Raw genomic sequence first — 21,525 nt, forward strand, 5'->3', positions numbered from 1 at the left:
GTTAGTGAAATAAAGACCACATATTAGGATTATTTTTTGCTTCCATAGCTAATAGTATAAGAAAAAAAGTAAAATATATTTTAATAATTCCCACTAGTGTAAACATGCACCAAAATAGGAAAAAGGTGTTTGGTGTAAGTTCCTTTGGGGTATATCTTGATTTAAAAAATAAAAAAAAATACTTTTCTTTAACTGACTGGTGATCAAGACGTGAGCGCGCACGGTGTCCCCACTAGTGACGTAGGAACGATGCGTGAGCGCGCGCGTCGACGTCACTCAAGAGAGCGCAGCGGAGCCCTCACTCAAGCAGCCAAGAGGACCTCTTGGAAACAATTTTAACAGCTTCTTTCTTGAACGCAAAACCAAAAACTCGCTCATGTCGGACGGTAACGAAGACGCCCCCACGTCCGAGGAGACGTTGGTGGAAGATCAGGTACGTACGTAAAGCGCTTGTCTGGAGGGAAGCCCCCGGGTGACTTTGTTGCGGCTACGAGGGCTAAGGGTTGCCTCTTCCCGCTCGTTCATCATGCTGCTGTTATAATCCCTTTTTGTCTGAACTTATTACGTTGTGTCCTATATTAACATCAACCGACATCATTTTTCTGTTTAAAATATGTGGAAAACTAAACGGATGTTCACAATTACCCAGCTAACATGACATTTTGGGAAAATGGTTAGCTAAGAAGCTAACACAGTCCCGCCCGTGCAGCCTAGAATTATGGCCTTGGTGTATATTTACCTATCTTTAATTTGTCGTTCTTTATGGATACTTTTATTTGTACTTATAAATAAGTGGTTCTTGTGATGTATTGACATTTAGAGAGGTTTGGACATCCAATTTTGCGTTTTTGTGGCCTTTTGCATGCTAGCTTGAATGGCTAGTTGGAATGCTAATGCATTGTCAAGCAAACATCTCTCAACCTCATGTTGATTTTTCCCCCTCGTGTTCAAGTATGACATATTTGACCTTCTTTCGTCTTGGGGGATCAACATTTCCGCCCAGGAAATGTTTATGATGGTCTTTTCCGCTTGTGTGTGTTTAATATCTAGTGTTATAACCCCCTAGTGTTTCCCAACCAAACACAAACACTTTTTGCATTAAAAAAATCTCATCTGAACGTATTTTAATTTAAAACCATGTCGCCTATATTAACAATAGTCATTCTAATCAATTTTTTTTTCAGCAGAAATCCCATAAACCTCCAAAATTATTCCAAAATCTAATTTTTCCACACTGACCTATTGTCAAGTTGATGTCTGTGGACCCCGAACAACTTCCGGGTCTATTAATGCAAAAATGAGTGACGTCATATTTTAATAGCATAATTTTATGACTTTTCTCCAAATATTACTTAAATCTCCTATTATGCAAAAAAATTGTGCTCACAAAGACTTAACAAAAATAAGCAACAAAATAATTGTTTCACAATTTGAATCTTGTAATAGTATAATCTATGATTTAAACATGTTTTGATTTTAACCTTAGCATGTGATTGTATAATATTTAGTGCTACATAACTGTTTGTGTGTTTCAGGAGGTTCAAGATAAAATGACCAATCCAGAGAAAGCGGAGGAAGCCAAACTGAAAGCCAGATACCCAAACTTGGGAAATAAACCAGGGGGTTCCGATCTTCTTCGTAAACGTCTTCAGAAAGGGGTAAACGCCATTTTCTTCTTTCAAGTTGTTACTTAAACCCGTCAATTTCAGTTGTAATGCTACTTACTTAACACAGGCTTATCTAAAAGTGGATCAGGGTTTACGTCTTATAGAATAGATTGAAAACTGAAGGTGAAGAAGGAGGATTTAGTGATATTTACATTAGACTAAGAGAAATGTCACCACGCAACACTGTCGTGTATCACATGTTTTTCTTTGTATAATTTACTGTCATGCTGCTATTATTGCAATTTTTCAGGGTATTAACACTGAAAATTTGGGATTTTAGATTCTAGTTAGGTTTTCAGTGCACATTTACAGTAAGAGAACCTAATGCTTTCCATCAAGAGCAACCCGTTTGCACCTGATGATAAAATATGACTTCTTGTTTTCCTCTTATTTCTTCCTGGTGGTTGTCATCTAGCTGCTCCTTGCATATAGCGCCCTCTAGCCTTCAGACAGAGATATGACAGTCAACTCAACCACTAGCTGGCTAACTTAGGTCCTAAAGTGGTAAAGCCAAATACTACAACTCTTTCATATTTTACGCTACCAGGCTTTAGCGGACTAATAAACACACTTTTTATATCAAAGCTACAAAAATAAAATAAAAAAATCAAGCAATGTTTTTTTTTTTTTTTCCAATTAGCGCGGCCACGTCTTGTCCACATTAACTGCTATATTCAAGGGATTGCTGCTGTACATAGTAAATCGATATATAAATATACATTTTTATGTGTTTCTAATATAATTTAGCATTTTACAATAGGAAAGAAAAGTCTATACATGGAGGTTTACATTACTGCAGATACTCATTTTTCCCTCTTACCCTCCAGCAAAAATACTTTGATTCGGGCGACTACAACATGGCCAAAGCCAAGATAAAGAACAAGCAGCTGCCAACGGCGGCGGCACCTGAGAAGACGGAGATCACGGGGGACCACATTCCCACCCCGCAGGACCTACCCCAGAGGAAACCCTCCCTGGTGGCTAGTAAACTAGCCGGCTGATGGCAACTCAAGATCTTGTAATGCGACCCCACTCTCCCTCCCGCTCGTGACGAGTCCACCTGTTTTCCCAACCGACAGAAAATGGTGCTTTGCCAGCTCTTGTGCTCCTCCCCCTTTCCTCACCATGTATATTTTCATTTCTCTAAGATAAGATACACTGAAAGACAGCACGCCATTGGGGGTAATTATGCCTCAAGGCGGGAAAGTGTGTTTGTGTATATAATACATTTCATTTTAGCATTTTACGTCCAATTTGCATATCGTTCACTATATTTATCTGTTAATGAATGCAGGGTTTCGCTCAAATTTAAAGAAATCAAGCTGCTTTCCAGATATTGGGCTTAAACAAAGAAAAAAGTGGAAAAAGAATACTACAAGAATAAAGTTACAATATTACAAAAATGAGGTAAAAGTCACAATGTTACGAGATGCAAGTTTTGCGTTAGAGTTCATAATTATATGACTTTAAATATTATACATACTTTTATGTGACATTAGCACTTTTTTTCCTCATTGTGACTTGTCTTGTAGTATTAGAATATGATTTTATTCTCCTCATTTTAGGATGCCGTGAAATGCAACACTGTTAAATGAACGTAGGCTCGAATGCTTTAATTTCTTGATTTCATATGGAAATTGGCAACCAAGTTTCCTCCGAATATTTCATTGCAACACACACACACACACACACACACACACACTGTACATAAACTAATGCAGACAAGCTAAAATTGTAATTTCACTTTTTCTACGTTATGTGTGACAGCTTCATTCCAAAATTTTGAAAAATTGTTCATTTATTGCGGACTTGAAGGCTATCATATGCATATAAACCAAATTGGCGTAAGGCTGGTACATATCAGTGGAATTAGTGAAGTCCTGTGAATACTTTAAGGATGTACTGTATATTGAAAGCATTATTTATGATCATAAAAAGTCGCTTACCGAACAAAAGTTAGCCAGACATCATCTGTTTTGGTCAGAAAAATATCATGTCACCTGAATTAAAGCCCTGAAAGCGTGGGAATTTATCGGCTTGTTGTCTGGGTTCCACGACAACCTTAATCGAGAGAACTATTGAAACATGTTTTATCGCTTGATATGAGTTTGAATCAAATTGTATTTGTTAAATTTAAGTGCAGCCAGTTTGTTTTTGTCAAAAGTCCCTTTTAACTATCAGAAAAAAAAGACATTTTCAAAATTGATACTCCTGAAAGGGTTTTTTTGGTGGAAAAAAAAAGTAACCAAGTGATTCCAAAGTGAGCATATTTAATCCAGGAGCTAAACTCAGGGTTGAGATTGCAAGATATCCTCTTCAAAGTCACGGCCACAAGCAGCATAGTTGCCTTCAGCATGATGATTAAGACAAGCCATTTGATTGGTAACCCGTTGTCTCTCAGCTCAGAGATTCTCCTTCCCACTTGCTTGAATGTAGGACGAAAAGCAGCTTTGCGTTAAAATGCCGCCTTCTTCCTCACTCATGGCTTCAGCGGCCGCGGGGTCCTCCGACATGAAGTTTACTTGCAGTTTGTACTCAATCCCTGCTCGAAAACTGATGTATGATGTGCATGTATATGGCTGCCCTTCTGTTCATTTGTGCCATTTTCTTATGTAAATAAAATAGTTTTGCACAATTGTCAAATGCCTGGGGTTTTTGACCAATTATGATCATTTATGCTTCGTATAGTAACACTGTTTTTGTTTTTAAAAGTGGACAATCCTGTTGTCATTGATTACGATGTATAGAGTCCCACAGGGGTCAGTTCTTGGGTCCCTCCATTGGGCTCCAATACATGGTCTCTTTTTCCATTTATATATATATATATACATATATTTATATATATATATATATATATACACATATATATATATATATATATATATATATATATATATATATATATATATATATATATATATATATATATATTTTTTTTTTTTCATCTATGTATATATATTTTTTCAGTTATATACATATTTTAAATATATGTATATTTTGTATACATTTATTTATATATACTATGTATGTTGTTTTTTATTCAAACCTTTTTTCATCATTTAAATTATATACTTTTTTGAAATTAATCTTTCCAAATATACATTAAGTATCAATATTGGAGCTACATGAACAAAAATCAGACCTCCACGTATTACATTGGCCTATAAATAGTTATTTCTTTACATTCTGTTACCGTCACTGGATGTAGTGTTAATTTCTACTTGTTTATTTTAATTGATTTATATATAAAGGCGTTTTGGGTGTGATACATCAAGCCGCCACCAAGTGTCGCTGTTTTCCCATGAGACATCCCTGACTTGTCTTTTTTGGGGGCTGATTCATTTTATCCATCATACCCAGAATGCAAAGTGAGATAGCCTGAATCTCAGTAGCCTCGCTGGCGCAGGTTTTCTTGCCACCTTGATTATGGCCGGGAGGGACACATCCCCCGTTTGACGTGCTCCAGTATACACACCGAGCGGGTACGTGAACGCCTCACGAAGAGGAGACCCATGCAACCCGGACAGCCGCTCGACTTTTAGCCCGGTTTGGCGTAAAGCTCGTAGCGGATGTCATGGCAGCGTCGGAGCTGTACACAAAGGTAAGTCAAGACAAGTGAAATCGAACCGGAGATTCTTTGGCGTTTTCCCTTTTGAATAATTCCATATTTTATCCGCTAAAATGAATGAATCGGCGTTTTATCATGGCGTTAATATCGACCATTGCCTGAGAAAAGGTGCATCAAAGTCATTGTAATGTAAAGCAAACTGAGATTTTAATTGTTTTTCCCTTCACACAAAACCACATATGCAGCTTTTTTTGGCTATAAGACTATAATGTCATGTAAATTCGCCGTTTTTGGCCAAAATGTCATTGATAGGGAAGCTTTTTATGAGGCTGCTGATGCAAAGGCGGTGCCTGCCGTGACGGAGACGCAGGTTGTTGTTTTTTTTTCACCCCACGGTGGAATTTTCTACTCAATTAATCATGTTTACTCGGTTATTTTTGGAGTTTATCTCGGTTAAAGCGAATATGAGGAGATTTTAAGTGTCTTTTGGGATGCTGCGATAAAAGCAGACGCCAGCATCCTTCCTTGTTGTTGTCGTGGATTGTGCAGAGGAGAGTGAGTCAGGCCTAGATAACATTTGCAAGGTTACAAATGGGGCAATTGTTTGCCCTTTGTTTATTTTATTATTATTTTCCCCTTCATTGTTTTGCTTTACATTGCTTTACCCGTTTACGTATTTATTTCCTATTTATTGATTTTTTGTTTGTCTGTTTGTTTGTTGTTGTTATTTGTGCACAAGGTGGTGAAAGCTTTAAATCTCATTATACTCGTACAATGACAATAAAATCATTCAATTCAATTTATGCACACCCAGTTATTTCCCGTTTTTTTCCATTCCATGTTTGTTTTCCATATAATGTTTTTTTTATGTTTGTCTGTCTTTTGTCATGTTTTTGTGAGTTTTTTATTTGCACCTGACTTAGTGAATTTTGTTTGTCAAAGCTTTATTTTGTAACATATTCATATGGGTCTTTTGTGAATTTAATTTACTATAGACCTTTTAACCAAGGTATATATATGTTTGAAAATATATTGGATTATTTTCCATTTTTTCTGCTTTGTGTTTTTAATTGCATTTTTAGTATTTCATTTCTTACTACTATGAAAATACATTTTTAAATATAGCTTTTTTTCCTCATTAATATATTTTTGTCCCATAATTCAATAGTTTTTATTTTTTGAATATATTTTTAATGTAATTTTCTCATGAAACATTTTCTTTATCCTAATAATATTTTATTATATATTATTATTATAGTAATTATTTTATTTTTTACCTTTAAATACAGTTTTTATTTACATATCACTAAGGTTTATTTTTCTCTCAATCGTATTTTTTTCTGATTATTAGGATTATTTCTACACATTAATTCCATTTATAACATATTATATATTTTTTCTCATTATATTTTTTATTTTTTTTATTTTTTTGTATTCTGGACAATATTACTTCCCAAAAAAAATACATTTAAAAAATGCCGGCATGTGACGTATGCGCTTGCGTGTGGCGCTGAGTCACCCATCCCCCTTGCTTTGACAGCTGTCGTCATTGTTTTGTTGAGGAAGAGGGAAAGCTTCGCTTGTCTTTTCGCAATCTGTTCTCCAAAGCAGCATTGCGCCGTACCACCAAACATTCACGCCTCAAGTTATTTTGTCCGAAATGAGCATCATAGCATTCTTCTATGCTTACACACTCTTGTGTGTGTGTGTGTGTGGGGGGGGGGGGGGGGGTTGTGCAGTAGTTTGGGTGCTGATGAGAGGCTGCAATCAAGCGCTACATTACATTATCCCAGCATCCTTGTTGTGTTTGCGCCCTTGTTGGTGTGGCCCAGAGTAAGAGGGATTTAACTCTTATATAGATGGAGGAGGAGGATTGTTATAGTCAAACTAAGCAAGGTCATAAGTGTTTTTAGTCCAAGGGTGGGAAAAACTATTCCACAAAGGCCCGCATTGGGTGTGGGTTTTCATTCAAACCCATAAAGTGGACACCTTTTCACCAATCTGCAGTCATTTGCTTCTTGTTTTCTGCAGAAATCTCATCAGTTGGAACAAAAACCTGCACCCACAGCTGCTTTTAGGGACCAGTTTGCCCACCCCTGGTCTAGACTGTAGGGGTGTGTAATGCCTAATATCTGGTGCAATGATCCATATCACCATTGGATCCGATTAATCCCGATAATGTATTTTTAGGTGATTAATGCGATTTTTGCATATCTTATTTCACCTGTCATTTTCTGAAGTGCTTTATCCTCACTAGGGTTTGCGGGAGTGCTGGAGCCTATCCTAGTTGACTTTGGGCTAGAGGTGGGGGGTCACCCTGAATTGGTGGCCAGCCAATCACAGGGCACGCGGAGACAAACAACTATTTAAGATCACTCTCATACCTAGGGGCAATTTGGAGTGTCCAATCAGTGTCTTTGGAATGTGGGAGGAAACCGGAGTACCCAGAGAAAACCCACCTAGGCCCGGGTAGAACATGCAAACTCCATACAGATGGACCAACCTGGATTTGAACCCAAGACTCTCGCTGTGAGGCCGACACGCTAACCATTCAGCCCAGAATTCTTTATATTTAACAAAAAAAAAAAAAACAGTTAAAAGATGGATACCACTCAATATGGGATTTGATATGGGACTTTTTCATTCTAATCTTCTCATACCAGTTTACAGCTTTTTGTCAGGTGTGAATTTTTCTCCCTACTTTTTAATTTTTTGCCGTGTAGAAGAATACATCTTTTATTGCATATTGAAATAATGCCGGATGTTTTAAAGAGCAGCTCAATGGCTGCTATTGCATAGTTGTAAACACAGCATTCAGTGTTTGTAAGGCTTTTCAATGCTTCAGTGTGTGTGTCTAATGTCAAACACCTCTCTGTCGTTTTTTTTTTACCAACACGACTCAGAAGAGAGAGGCTTATTGAGTGTTTCTGTTAGCTTTGGTTAGCATGCAAACACTACCTCAGTCTACCCCGATTTATGTCCTGGGTGTGTTTGATGTGATACCGTGTCCAAAATCACCTAGCAGACATTTAATTAGGCACATTAAATGTAAAATGAAATTGCCTGCTTTGATTCTTAATCTTTATCAGTGCAATTACACGTACAATAATAAAAACTTGGATGGTTAATGTTTTTTTTTGCCCCTTAAATGTGTAAAAATGTGTGCATTTAAATATTTATACTTGCGCAATGTATATAGTAATCATATACATGTTTTTTTTGTCCTGCAATAGGTGGTGGCATTGCATCACATTGGATTAGAAACCAGCACACGTTTGGGTGGAGTCAAAATTAGAGATTAGGATTAATCTGTTACCTGTTAAACTCTATTTGTCGTGTGGATTATGACGGCGGTAAATACTGACGGACAAGGTAGTAAAACTGTATCAACGTCAGAATAAAGGATGGCCACCACCTGCTGCCCATGGTCGGGGTTTGCTGGGATAAGCTCCAGCACCCCCCGCGACCCTTTTGAGGATAAGCGGTTCAGAAAATGAATGAATGAAGCACGTTTTTACAACGTTGTGTTAGTTAAAAGGGTCACAAAAGCAACAAATAGCATAAAAAGCACTCTTGCAACTAATATTTTTCTGCACTAAGAGTTATTTTATCTTTTTTTGGCTTAAAAAACAGCGCTTTTATGAATGTTATGGTGTTCCATGGTTGGTTATTAGTGGCTAAATTCAAATTGAAACAATATATCTGCCATTGAAAAGCAGTCCACTTGACATTTGGTTGGAAATACACTGAAAGGAACTCTGGGTCGGACTGAGTTAATTATGTCGTCTAGAAGAAGGTAAAACATATTCCCATTTTCCCATTTTTGTTTGGGTCAGTCCCTATATGTGAGCATGTGTGTCGTATTAGTCGGAAAAGTGAATTAAGCCGTCCTATCTGGCATGTTGACATCACCGTTCCTGACATGGCAAGTCCAATTTTCCCCAAGTCAGCTGCTTGTTCACTTTCCACTTCCAAGAATTAGCATCTACTGCCATTTCATGCTATTTTATGCTATTTTACAGAATGAAATAAATGTCAATCCAACGCCACCGATGCCGCCGCGAGCGGCGTTCTGACTGTAGGCGGCGGCTGTGGTACTTTTGTGGGAAAGCCTTGTTTTCTCCTTGTGTAGTCTCATGTGATTCAGTAGGGAAGGACGGGAATTGTCATATACAGCCGCTAGGACCAATTAACGCGTCATAGGACTAGAAAATCTTACGTCTGTGTACTTTGCTCATTGCTGATATTATGGGAAGCTTTCATTTAGTAGTGCGGCCTTGAGTTGGAAAGACAAGTTGGAATCTAGAAGAGAAGTATGAGCTAAGCTCTTGGGTGACAACATGAACCGGGAATTGGAGTATATGTTCGTTGACGTGAGTTTTTCCATTCATTTTTTCAACTAATAGGATTGTAGAGTTGACATGGTAGTTGAGATGAAGTTAGTTTTTTAATCGGAATTGTTGTTTTTTTTTTTTACTGATAATGGCTTTGTGATTCCTATCGGGGAAGAACGTGAGGGTGCTCATGGGGACACACCCTTCAACTTGTTCCAGAATAGTCTTTGGTTTTGGTAACTTGTAGCTGTTCTGTTTATATTCATTGTTTAAACTGTTTATACTTTGAAAGGAATTTTGGTTGAGTTACATTATATAGTTGAGAATGGTCAGGCAGAGTGAAAGTGGTCATCCAGTGCTTGTAAATATGGACTTTATATCCGTTTATAGGTTTCAATTCATGTCATTTTCTGAAATTTGGGGATTTTTGTCCTGTTATCAGAGAAGTCAGAAGCTTACTCTACGGTCATCACTGATCCACTCAATGCGATTAGACCGTTCAGAGCGTCTTAAGGCCAGAATGTCTCGTTTTTTTTTTTTAGTTCTCTTGCACTTATGGGTGGTACTTGGTTTCCTGGTACTACTCTCTTTCTGTTAATACTGAGGGTTTGTGAGCTCCATAGCGTCATGTTGAGCAGAAAAACAGCAGCTGCTCACATGAGGGGCATCATGTGATGGCGCCTCAGCAGTCATGATTGGACTTTTCTTTGCTGAAAATACATCAACTGAAAAACCTTTTTCGCTACTTTCTTAGTATCTTTCATAAGAAAGTCATTGTCATTTCTATTTAAAACAGATTTTATTATTGTGATAACACTTTTTTTACCTGCTGTGTCTTTTTACACACAAGTTAATAATGACAGAATAACATATAGTCATCAGATAATTATATTTAATTTACCATGTTTTTCTGCTTTTTTAATTACATATTTATTTTAAGACACCAAATACACATCTTGACTTAAAGTATCGTTAACGTTACCACCATTTTTTAAACATTTTGTATGCACATACCTCAAATTGAGTATTTATTTATTATTATTATTTTTCAAGGACCCATTCATTGTCCTAATATTAATTATACATTAATGTGGGTTTCAATCCGAATCATGTCTCTTTTACTGAATAATAAACTATAATGTATTGAGTCATGACTATGTCGCTACAGTCATGAAAATGGCAGTAAATTTAAAGTTAGGGAATGGCGGAAAAATGCAAAGCAACCAATGCCTTGTGGAAAAGCCTGTGCCTGATAAGGTAATGATCTCTGTGCATGTGCAGAGATGTCAGAGGAAGTCAGCCTGATCAAAAGTGAAAGCTCCGCATTAGTAAAGTGAAGTCCCTTAATCTGCCAATGACGGTGCACAGATTGGTAATCACTTGGATTTAATGCCACGCCCCCAGGATGCAATCCTTTATGCACAGTCACTACTCTTTTTGATGGCCAAAATCTCAGGTTGGAATGACGTCTCGCCTTGACTTTTGCATTGACGCAACAATATTTACTTGAGCATGCTCCAACTCCAGAGAGTTTCACAGGTGCATTCTGGGAAGATGTCAAGGGCGGAAATAGACTCAACTCAGCAAGCGTCCGACAGCACGCCTGAATTTGGGATCCCACGGGTGATTTGGATGAGTTCTCAGATTGTTTGGTCATTTACTTTGACAAATGTTCATCCTTGTGTGGCAATTTTCTGGTTTACCTCTGCGTTATACATCAGCATTTTAAGTTAATTGGTTTTTCCCATCTGTCTAAATTTGAGTTTTTGCTTTGTTTTTATTCTATGTGATGCATGCGATTGACCAGTTAGTAGATTAGGGTGTATCCCATAGCCCACCGAAATTTTAGCTATTTTTTTGTTTCCATTCTAAACCATGACCATAATTAGGAAAAAAAAACTATTGAAAATTGACTGACAGGTAATGACAAATTACTTATTTGGAAGGGTCAATCAAAGGTATGCCTCATTTAATCTGAATAGTACCAAAAAAATTAGTGGTGGATCATCTGGGTTACTTGGAGTTACTAGTTTTTGCTTGTTTATTGTCAGCTGTTTCCACACAGAAGGAGAAAGTTGTGGTAATTAAACAGTAGTGTGGTTAGAAGGATTAACCAATGTTGAATCTGATAACCTAATCAGATCCTGAGCCAACTTCTCAGTTAAACCAGGATTAGCGTCATGCTATCCCGCCTCCTTCCTTGGGGGATTTAGCCTGGACTGAGGTAAAGTGTCTTGGTTGGGATTGGCGTCTATTGATGTTATTATTGACTGGTTTGGACTAATCTTGCCTTAATCTAGTTTTTGATGGCCAGAATTTTGAGGTGTTTTAACGTGGTAGTTGGTCTGAGTATCTGTGGTGGTAAGATTGTGAAACATGGGAAATCCTTATTTGAGGGAAATATTTTAAGACCATTCTTCAAAAATGTTGCATTTATTTTCAAATTAAAGCATTTGTTACAATCGCAATAGAGGAAGTGTTATTTTTAATTGTCTTTTATTGTTTTAATACCGCCACCAGCCATCCATTCAAGTCTCAATGGGCACTTTTTCATTTCATCCTTACAAATTGTAAATTGTCAGCTTTTTACACCTTCTTAATTGGATTGTGTCTCACTACTGGGCTAGGTCACACATTTATGTGATGAGTTATTCTTCACAATTGGACTGGAGTCTCGCCACGAAGTGTGAACTTCAATGAGAGCTAGTATCAGATTGTGAGTTTGCTCGTGCAGCAATGATGCCTCCACGAGGTGTGATGCTGCTCAAAACTCGCCGACGCTATTTTTAGCTATCCCGCACCCGTCGATTTATTCTTCCTTCCCACCCTACTCGGTTGCTAGGCTGACTGCTGCGGCGCTCGGCTTTGGGGAAACGAGTAAATGAGGCAACAAAATGGTGCATCAGGAACTAAGCAGCACCAAGAATGTGTTGTTTTGGCTTCATGTTTAAAGTCATGTTTCCAGTGCCACAGTTTGGTTTGCCATGGTAACATTTAGAACAGTAAACTGGACTTGCAGTGGAATGTCAGATTTTTGGTTACTTTTGTTGTTCGCTTTTCAAAGTTCAAAAATAAGAAAAAAAACGACTAGATCAATTGAAATGCGCTATTTGGTGAAGCTTTGTTTTCAGTTTAAACACTTGACTAAATGGATTTTGCCATTAAGTGTCATGACAGAGTAAATAATCATGAATTAGTAAGTATGTTCTGGTGGTTGTTGTTTTTTATAAAAAGGGGAAAATGCATAAAACTGTTTAAAAGCATCGTAAAATAAATGCCATTAATCTGTAACCCCAACCCCTCAAAAGTGTTGCTGGGGGTGCTGGAGACTGTCCCAGCTAACAATGGGCAGGCGGGGTAGATTATGTATTGATTGCCAGTAAATCAGAGAACGATTTTACTTGATTTTGAAATGTATCTAAGATAAAGTCCAATTCCTTTCCTAAATTCTCACCGTGCTGATTTTGTTCGCAGTTGGTCATATAAAAGGGCGGCAATGTTCTACTATTAAACCATCCTTGCAGATGACTCTCAGCAAGTTGGCGTGACCATGATGTCATGATTCAGATGACTGGTAGAGCAGCAGCAGATGCAATTAATAGTATCCTGCTCACCGTACTCATCCACAATAAGAGCTCTGTGTCCTCACAGCGTGGGACTGTAATCGACATTTTACGTAACGACTAAAGAAGCAATGAAATTGACTGACGAGTAAGTGAGCCTTCAAATAGTCAACATCGCCGTCGCCTCGACTCTATTGCAAGCAAATGAGGTTGAGTGGAGGGTAAATCCTCTCTGGTGTGCAGATTATCACACAAAAAGATTCTCGGGGCTTTAAATCCTGACTTGTGGACACAGAGCATGTGTTTTTGAGCAGTATTGGTCTTGGGTGGATCCCCTCTTGCTTTTATGAAGCGATTTAATTACGGTATTTTTCGGACTTTAAGTCGCACCTGATTATAAGTCGCATTAGTAAAATGAAGCGCAATGAAGATTAAAAAAGTATATATTGGATTTTTCTTGAGTATTAGTCGCAAACTGTAATTTATAGTCCGGAAAATACGGTATCTGTTATTTCCAAAATTGAAATGAAATGAATGAAATTGAATGCTTCTATTGTCATGATACAAATATTGAGATATAATGAGATTTAAGTGAGCAAATAACAACAAGAAGCATACAGACCGATACATAATAAATAAATAGGAGAGTTTTGCATTCTTATCAATTCAATTTGACATTAAAATGTCAATTAAGTGATCTGACGACATGCAAATAGTTCGAAAGAAGCAAAAAAGTCATTTGGAATTTGTTCCACTGAACCTTCTTAATGTCCTCATTCCTTCCCTTATATAATGTCAAATACTTCACACAGTGGTTCAGTGGCCCGATAAGGAAGACTTCCATAAGCTAGTGTAAGCACATGCGCTCAATTTGACGTACGCCTTGGATTCCACAAGCATGTGATAAGCATCGTTGGTCGCCGTTTTGGCACGCTCTGCGATCAGATGATTACCTCCAGTCTGTGGCCTTTTTCTTTTAGTCAAGTGTGTCTGCTGTGTCTAGCTGGCTCTCCGTGGTCAAGACAGAAACAATTGTGTGACTGCACACAATTCACAAACGCTCAATCTGTACTGCTGCTTGACTGAACCGTTAATTCCCACAAACATCCGATTCTTGTCGCTTCCGCTTTGTCAGTCTGTGAAATAGCGATACTTGTTTTGTCAAAATATATTTTCATTTGATGCCCACATGTCAGTCACAGGCTCATATTTTTGGGTGATTTCATAACATTCAATATATAATGTTATTTTCTTCTTTTACTCATTTATCCTATTATACATGCTGAAATGAAAATGTCTTTCATATAGTAATAATGTCTCATCTCATTTTTTGAACCGTTCTATCCTAATTCGGGTCTCGGGGGGTGCTGGAGCCGGACGTTTGGTCGCCAGACGTTTGACAACATGACAGAGAGTTTACTGTTGAAACCAGCTCTCAAAATTATGTACATGAGGCAGAGTTTAATATCTAAATATCTACTGTTGAAACCAGCTCTCAAAATTATATTCACCCGGGAAACCAAATGTCCAGGCGACCAAACGTCCAGGCGACCAAACGTCCAGGCGACCAAACGTCCAGGCGACCAAACGTCTAGTCATGCAGGACCCCATAGATGTGAGGCCGACGAGCTAATTAGGCACCAGTCCACCCTATATTTGTATTAATATATGAATTATAATATATACTTGAATATAATCCATCATCATTTTTCATTTGTTCTTGTCCTCTGCAGTGTGCTCGGGTGTGGATCCCCGACGTCGAGGAGGTGTGGAAGTCAGCTGAGCTGACCAAAGACTACAAAGATGGTGACGCATCCCTGCAGCTTATGTTGGAAGATGGAACCGTAAGTGTATCTTCTCCATATAAAAATATACAAGTCCTGAAGGACAGGAATCAAGAAAGATTTCACCATACAAGTTCAAACCAATGCTGGGGTCAACAATGCAGACTAAAGCCTTGTTTTGGTTTCCATGTTATAGCCCACTCCTGGTATATAGTATGTTCTCAACTGCCAGATTTAAACAACAAAATAAAACCTTTTTTATTTTCATGTAAAATTTCATTCACACGTGAGGAATAATGCATATTTTTGTAACTGTCAATGATATAGGAATTTGAAATGAAATGCAGATGATGCATCTGTGTTTTTGAAATGAGCATTTGGCTTTATGACCAATGATAGATGACACATTGCTTCCTTCATGTGATACTTTCAGAACCTCGAGCACACTTTGGACCCCAAGACCAGGAATTTGCCCTACCTGCGAAACCCAGACATCCTGGTGGGAGAAAATGATCTCACAGCGCTCAGCTACCTCCACGAGCCGGCGGTACTTCATAACCTCAAAGTCCGCTTCATCGACTCTAAGCTCATTTACACTTATTGCGGTAAGCATCTTCTCTTTGTTTTTTTTTTGGACTCTGGATCACTATAAATTGAATCCTAACATTGATGATGGTTTAATCAGAGAATATTTAAGTATTTCCTCACTTTTAATGTCAAAAAAAATTCAAAAGTTAAATAAGAAACCATATATACACTTTCCTTTCATTTCATTCAATATCAAAAAGAAATATAAGATTTACAGTATAGTTTTGGAATTCATATGAAGTCTATTTGTTAAGCCTACCGTATTTTTTCCTGTGTGTGACAGGGATTGTTCTGGTGGCCATCAACCCATATGAGACGCTGCCTATCTACGGGACGGACATCATCAATGCATATAGTGGTCAGAACATGGGAGACATGGACCCGCATATCTTTGCTGTGGCGGAAGAGGCTTACAAACAGATGGCAAGGTTCGTACGTGCTGGATTTTTTTCTTTTACTTGTTGCTCTTTGGTATTTAGAGGTCAAATCTAGACCAGATATAACCTGACGTTGGACTGGCTCTCAAAATTGCTTACAACATGTGTCAAAGTAGTGGCCCGGGGGCCAAATCTGGCCCGCCGCATCATTTTGTGTGGCCCGGGAAAGTCAATGATGAGTGCCGACTTTCTGTTTTAGGATCAAATTAAAATGAAGAGTTTAGATGTATATTAAATTTCCTGATTTCCCCCCTTTTAAGTCGATAATTGTCATTTTTTAATCCTTTTTTTCCCTGCGTTTTTAGTTCAAAAATGATTTTGTAAAATCTAAAAATATATAAAAATAAACATTGTTTTAGATCTATAAAAAGATGAATATTTAGGGCTTTTAATCCAGTTCTTTTATTCCATTTATAAAAGAAAAAAATCTAGATATTATATCTCAAATGTTCTTATAATATGGACAGTGGCGGAACAAGTTAATTCAGGGTGCGGGGGCAATGGTAGTCAACGGGCCCCAGCCGGCTACCTTTGCTAGCGTGCAAGCTCCTGCTAACATCCAATTGACTGCTAACTGAGATATTTCAACCCTGGAAAAACTATCATTGCTTTGCACGTCAACTTATAAGTTTATTTTATACACTCTTCCCACAAACGCCCCCTTTATGCCCTAAACCCGGGCTCCTGAAAGGCCTTCGGCGACCCCCCTCCCCTAACTTCCGGCCCCTAATGTTGAGTTTCAGTACCCTCTCATCTTACTGCTATCCAGTGACTTTGTAAGTGTCTAATATCATTCTCCATTTAGTGTCTGTATATTTTGACATTTTCAAAGAACTGTAGCGAATGTGTTGCGCAACCCGCCAATAACATTAGAGGTCTATTAAGAAACCGTTCTGCACCCGAGGCCCTCCGAGAGCAAGTCCACCAAAGAGGGCATTCTAACAGACATCCTGTCTTCTCAGAAGAGGGATGGCAAGAAATGAGAGCTGAAAGGAAAACTTGAGATGAAAAATGTCAAGCCACTCAATCCAATTTCTTGATATCAAGGTATCTAAAAAGCAGCCCAAAAGCCAATTTTAGCTGACAACCAGCCCCCCCCCCCCCCCACCCCAAAAAAAAAATGTTATCTTCCCTCAGTGGCTGCCATGGGTGGCGTTAGGTTTCTGGTGTCAAAGTGGAGGCCTGGGGGCCAAATCTGGACCGCCGCATAATTTTGTGCGGCCCGAGAAAGTAAATCATGAGGGCCGACTTTCTGTTTTAGGATCAAATTTTAAATGAAGAGTATAGATGTATATTACATTTCCTAATTTTCCCCCTTTTAAATAAATAATTGTATTTTTTAATCATTTTTTTCAGTTTTTAGTTCAAAAATCATTTTCTTAAATCTAAAAATATATTTTAAAAAAGATCAAATAAACATTGTTTTAGATCAGGTATGGGCAAACTACGGCCCGCGGGCCAAATCCGGCCCGCTAGGCTTTTTAATCCGGCCCGTCGACGTTATCCGAATATTTTTTTCCCCAAGATGGCGGCGTCTCATGGATGCCAGTGACAGTAGCTCTGTCCACTCGTATTTGTTTTTCGTGTTTTACAGCCCCCCAATTTTTTTAATGACATTTTAATATTTCCTAATACATTCTGTTGATGTTTCATATGTACTGTTAACGGATGCACTTTTTTATATGTATCCGATCTTGTGCTAACTCGGCCCATCTGTCAAATTTTTAAAGTCAACATGGCCCCCGGGCCCAAAAGTTTGCCTACCCCTATTTTAGATCTATAAAAAAAACGAAATATTCAGGGCTTTTAATCCAGTTCATGAATCAATTTATATAACAAATCAAAATATTATATCTAAAATGGTCCAGCCCACATAAAATCAAGTTGACGTTACTGCTGCCCGCGAACCAACCCGCGTCTGACACCCTTGCTCAATAATATGTGCTAACTGAACAAGAAAATTGAAAAAAATCACATTTGTATTGATAAGAAAGAGTTATGATTGATCTAATGTGAACATCCATTCATCCTCTGCCAATCCTCGCCCATTTTCTCATGACCTGATCATTTTTGCAGGGATGAGAGGAATCAGTCCATCATTGTAAGCGGCGAATCCGGGGCAGGAAAGACCGTTTCGGCCAAGTACGCCATGCGATACTTTGCCACGGTCAGCGGCTCGGCCAGCAAGGCCAACATTGAGGACAAAGTCTTGGCGTCTAACCCCATCATGGAGGTAACTGTCTTATTTCCTCTCCTCATGTTGGCCTACCCTTTACCTCCCCCTTCCCCCCTCTCAGCCAACATCACCAATGACCAATCAAGAATTCCGCGGAATGAATAGAACGCTTTCTTAGGTCACATTGATGTCATTGCAACGTTAGGCTCGGGAATTGCATCCCGCTTTTCCCATACGACAGAATCGGAGAGCATGTATGGGGTCGAGGGATATTTGTCTCAGGCATTTAAATGACTCGGGCTGACGCAAGCAGAATACATATGGAGTTAAAGACTTTATTGTTGGGCTTCACTCAGCAACAACACAATGCAATAAAACCTGGATAGGGTAAACACAATAATGTAGTGCACATTTTAGAACCAAATGCTCATGTAGGCGGTTTATTCACTTAACTGTTAGCAGGGTTTCTCACACAAAAACTTGGAAAACTACGGCCCGCGGGCCACATCCGGCTCGCCAGGCTTTTTAATTCGGCTCGCCGACGTAGTCAAATTTTTTTTTCAAGATGGCGCCGTCACGCGGAAGCCAGTGGCAGTAGCTCTGTCCACTCCTATTTGTTTTTCGGGTTTTACAGCCACTCCATCTTTTTTTTTTTAATTACATTTTATATATTTCTAACTACATTCCTTTTTACTTGACTTTGTACTTTATACTTTTTACTTTAATGATGAGTTGATGAGTATGTTAATACTTTAGCCCTTTTTTCTGTTTATGTTTCATATGTACTGTTAACGGATGCACTTTTTTATATGTTTCCTATCTTGTGCTGACCCCGGCCCATCTGTCAAATTTTTAATGTCAATGTGGCCCCCGGGCCCAAAAGTTTGCCCACCCCTGGTGTTATATAAATCATTTATTATTAATACTCGGTAAAACGTAGGGATTCGCAAAAAGGGACTTGGGGAAATCTTGTTTTTTTTATGTGCTGCATGGAAACATAACTAAACACTGATTGTTTATAAGTTGAGTCCTATTAAAGAAATCAGATGACTTTCTTTTCAACTTGTTTTTGTAGATTTTGGTTAACTGCTAATGAGTTGCCATGACTGCTTTGACTTTAAAAAAAAATGTTTTGTCAACACATTTCCGCTTGACAGGCTATCGGAAACGCCAAAACAACTCGAAATGACAACAGCAGTCGCTTCGGGAAGTACATCGAAATTGGCTTCGACAACCGTTACCGAATCATTGGGGCAAACATGAGGACATATCTGTTAGAAAAGTCCAGAGTGGTCTTCCAGGTAAGTGTATTCTTTTTCCTGGCACATGCTAAATGTATTTGAATTTGCTGCCCAAATATGTAATAAATAATAAATATGTTATGCAGGCGGATGAAGAGCGGAATTATCATGTCTTTTATCAGCTCTGCGCTTCATCACATCTACCCGAATTTAAAAACCTACAACTAAGTAAGTCAAAGACATACGCACACACACTTGCTATGAAACCCAGATTGATAAAAATTCAAATGAATAAAACCAAAAACAGACACTGGTTATGATACGCTGAATTTAAATGGCAACAATATATGTCCAAATGATTTAAACTGCGATGTTTTGGGTTCAAAACGGATTGGATATTGGTGTCCAATAAAGGGTTAAACCACTTGTAAAATCTAAAAGGCATTAAATTCTTAATTCAATGTGCCATTCAAATGTTTTTCTTTCAATATTTATTTCAGTCTTTATTCCTTTTAGTTCAATTTGTATTTATTTCCACATACGCTGAATATTTTAATATTCCTATCCATGTTTTTTTTTAGCAGTTTAGTTCAAGGGTGTCAGACTCTATAGATCTAAAACAATGTTTATTTGAGCTTTTTATATATATATATATATATATATATATATATATATATATATATATATATATATATATATATATATATATATATATATATATATATATATATATATATATATATATATATATATATATATATATATATATATATATATATATATATATATATATATATATATACATATATATATATATAATATATATATAATATATATTATATATATATATATATATATATATATATATATATATATATATATATATATATATATATATATATATATATATATATATATATATATATATATATATATATATATATATATATATATATATATATATATATATATATATATATATATATATATATATATATATATATATATATATATATATATATATATATATATATATATATATATATATATATATATATATATATATATAGATTTTACAAAAATATTTTTGAACTAAAAACACAGAAAAAATGGATTAAAAAATGACAATTATTGATTTAAAAGGGGAATAAGCAGGAAATGTAATATATATATCTATACTCTTCATTTGAATTTGGTCCTAAAACAGAAAGTCGGCACTCATCATTGACTTTCCCGGGCCACACAAAACGATACGGCGGGCCAAATTTGGCCCCCGGGCCGCCACTTTGACACACATGGTTTAGTTCTTTTACTTCATTATTTATAAAGATGGACATCCAATTCCTTTAAACTGACAACACATTAGACTGTGTTGTCGAACACGCTTTGATATGGTGAACTCCCACTGTGGACCTGCACCTGCTCATCTTAGTCATGAAACACACACACACACACACACACACACACACACACACACACACACACAGCTGCTATTTCCCTCTCCTGCTGTCTTGCTAGCTCGGTAAATAGAATGCTTGGGCTGGTTGCCTAGCAACGTATCCCGTCTTGATTTAAAGTGTTAATATGTAAAGATGGAGTCATTTTAGCAGAAGGGACCTCCTTTTCAGCCAGGGTCACGAGACACGAGAGAACAAATCTTTGCTTTTCTCCACTTCAGGTAACGCCAACAACTTCCTGTATACCCGGCAGGGCCGCAGCCCCGTCATCGAAGGCGTGGACGACAGCAAGGAGCTCGGCACCACCCGGAACGCCTTTTCGTTGCTCGGTCGGTAACTCTGTCAAATCTATGGCAATAGAAAATCCAAGAAATCATGTTTTTTCTCCCTTGTAGGGATCAATGAAACATATCAGATGGGATTGTTTCAAGTTTTAGCTGCTATACTTCATCTGGGAAATGTGGACATCAAAGACAAAGATTCGGATAGCAGCATCATTCCTGTAAGGATTTTGTTATTTCAACCCCGTGCTGTATTTTTCTCATTCATATTCCTTTGTATGGCCAGTGACTATTTTTGAGAAATTAAGATAAAATGTACTTAAAATTATATAATAATATTCACATATACACATATACACATATACACATATACACATATGCACGTACACACGTACACACGTACACACTTATACACGTATACACATAAAC

General features: G+C 37.5%; 2 protein-coding genes across 5 annotated transcripts in view; both read left to right on the forward strand.

Annotated features, from left to right (window-relative positions):
* The first annotated feature begins 236 nt into the window (after positions 1–236).
* Positions 237–4,310, forward strand: arpp19a (cAMP-regulated phosphoprotein 19a). The gene is made up of 3 exons (XM_077712837.1): positions 237–433; positions 1,536–1,658; positions 2,495–4,310. The coding sequence occupies exons 1-3, from the start codon at positions 377–379 to the stop codon at positions 2,666–2,668; spliced, it is 354 nt and encodes a 117-aa protein (XP_077568963.1). The 5' UTR covers positions 237–376; the 3' UTR covers positions 2,669–4,310.
* Positions 4,311–5,036: 726 nt separating this feature from the next.
* The window catches only part of myo5aa (myosin VAa), a 38,353-nt gene continuing 21,864 nt past the window's right edge, over positions 5,037–21,525 (forward strand). For all 4 annotated transcript variants that reach the window (XM_077712415.1, XM_077712418.1, XM_077712417.1 and 1 more), the window contains exons 1-9: positions 5,037–5,268; positions 14,866–14,976; positions 15,350–15,521; positions 15,788–15,932; positions 18,018–18,174; positions 19,275–19,418; positions 19,505–19,586; positions 21,037–21,144; positions 21,211–21,317. In XM_077712415.1, coding sequence (XP_077568541.1) covers positions 5,242–5,268; positions 14,866–14,976; positions 15,350–15,521; positions 15,788–15,932; positions 18,018–18,174; positions 19,275–19,418; positions 19,505–19,586; positions 21,037–21,144; positions 21,211–21,317 — 1,053 coding nt within the window. In that variant the 5' untranslated portion in view covers positions 5,037–5,241. The remainder of the gene's footprint in view (positions 5,269–14,865; positions 14,977–15,349; positions 15,522–15,787; positions 15,933–18,017; positions 18,175–19,274; positions 19,419–19,504; positions 19,587–21,036; positions 21,145–21,210; positions 21,318–21,525) is intronic.

This window comes from Stigmatopora nigra, chromosome 3, assembly GCF_051989575.1.
Source record: "Stigmatopora nigra isolate UIUO_SnigA chromosome 3, RoL_Snig_1.1, whole genome shotgun sequence".
In the NCBI taxonomy this organism is placed as follows: Eukaryota; Metazoa; Chordata; class Actinopteri; order Syngnathiformes; family Syngnathidae; genus Stigmatopora; species Stigmatopora nigra.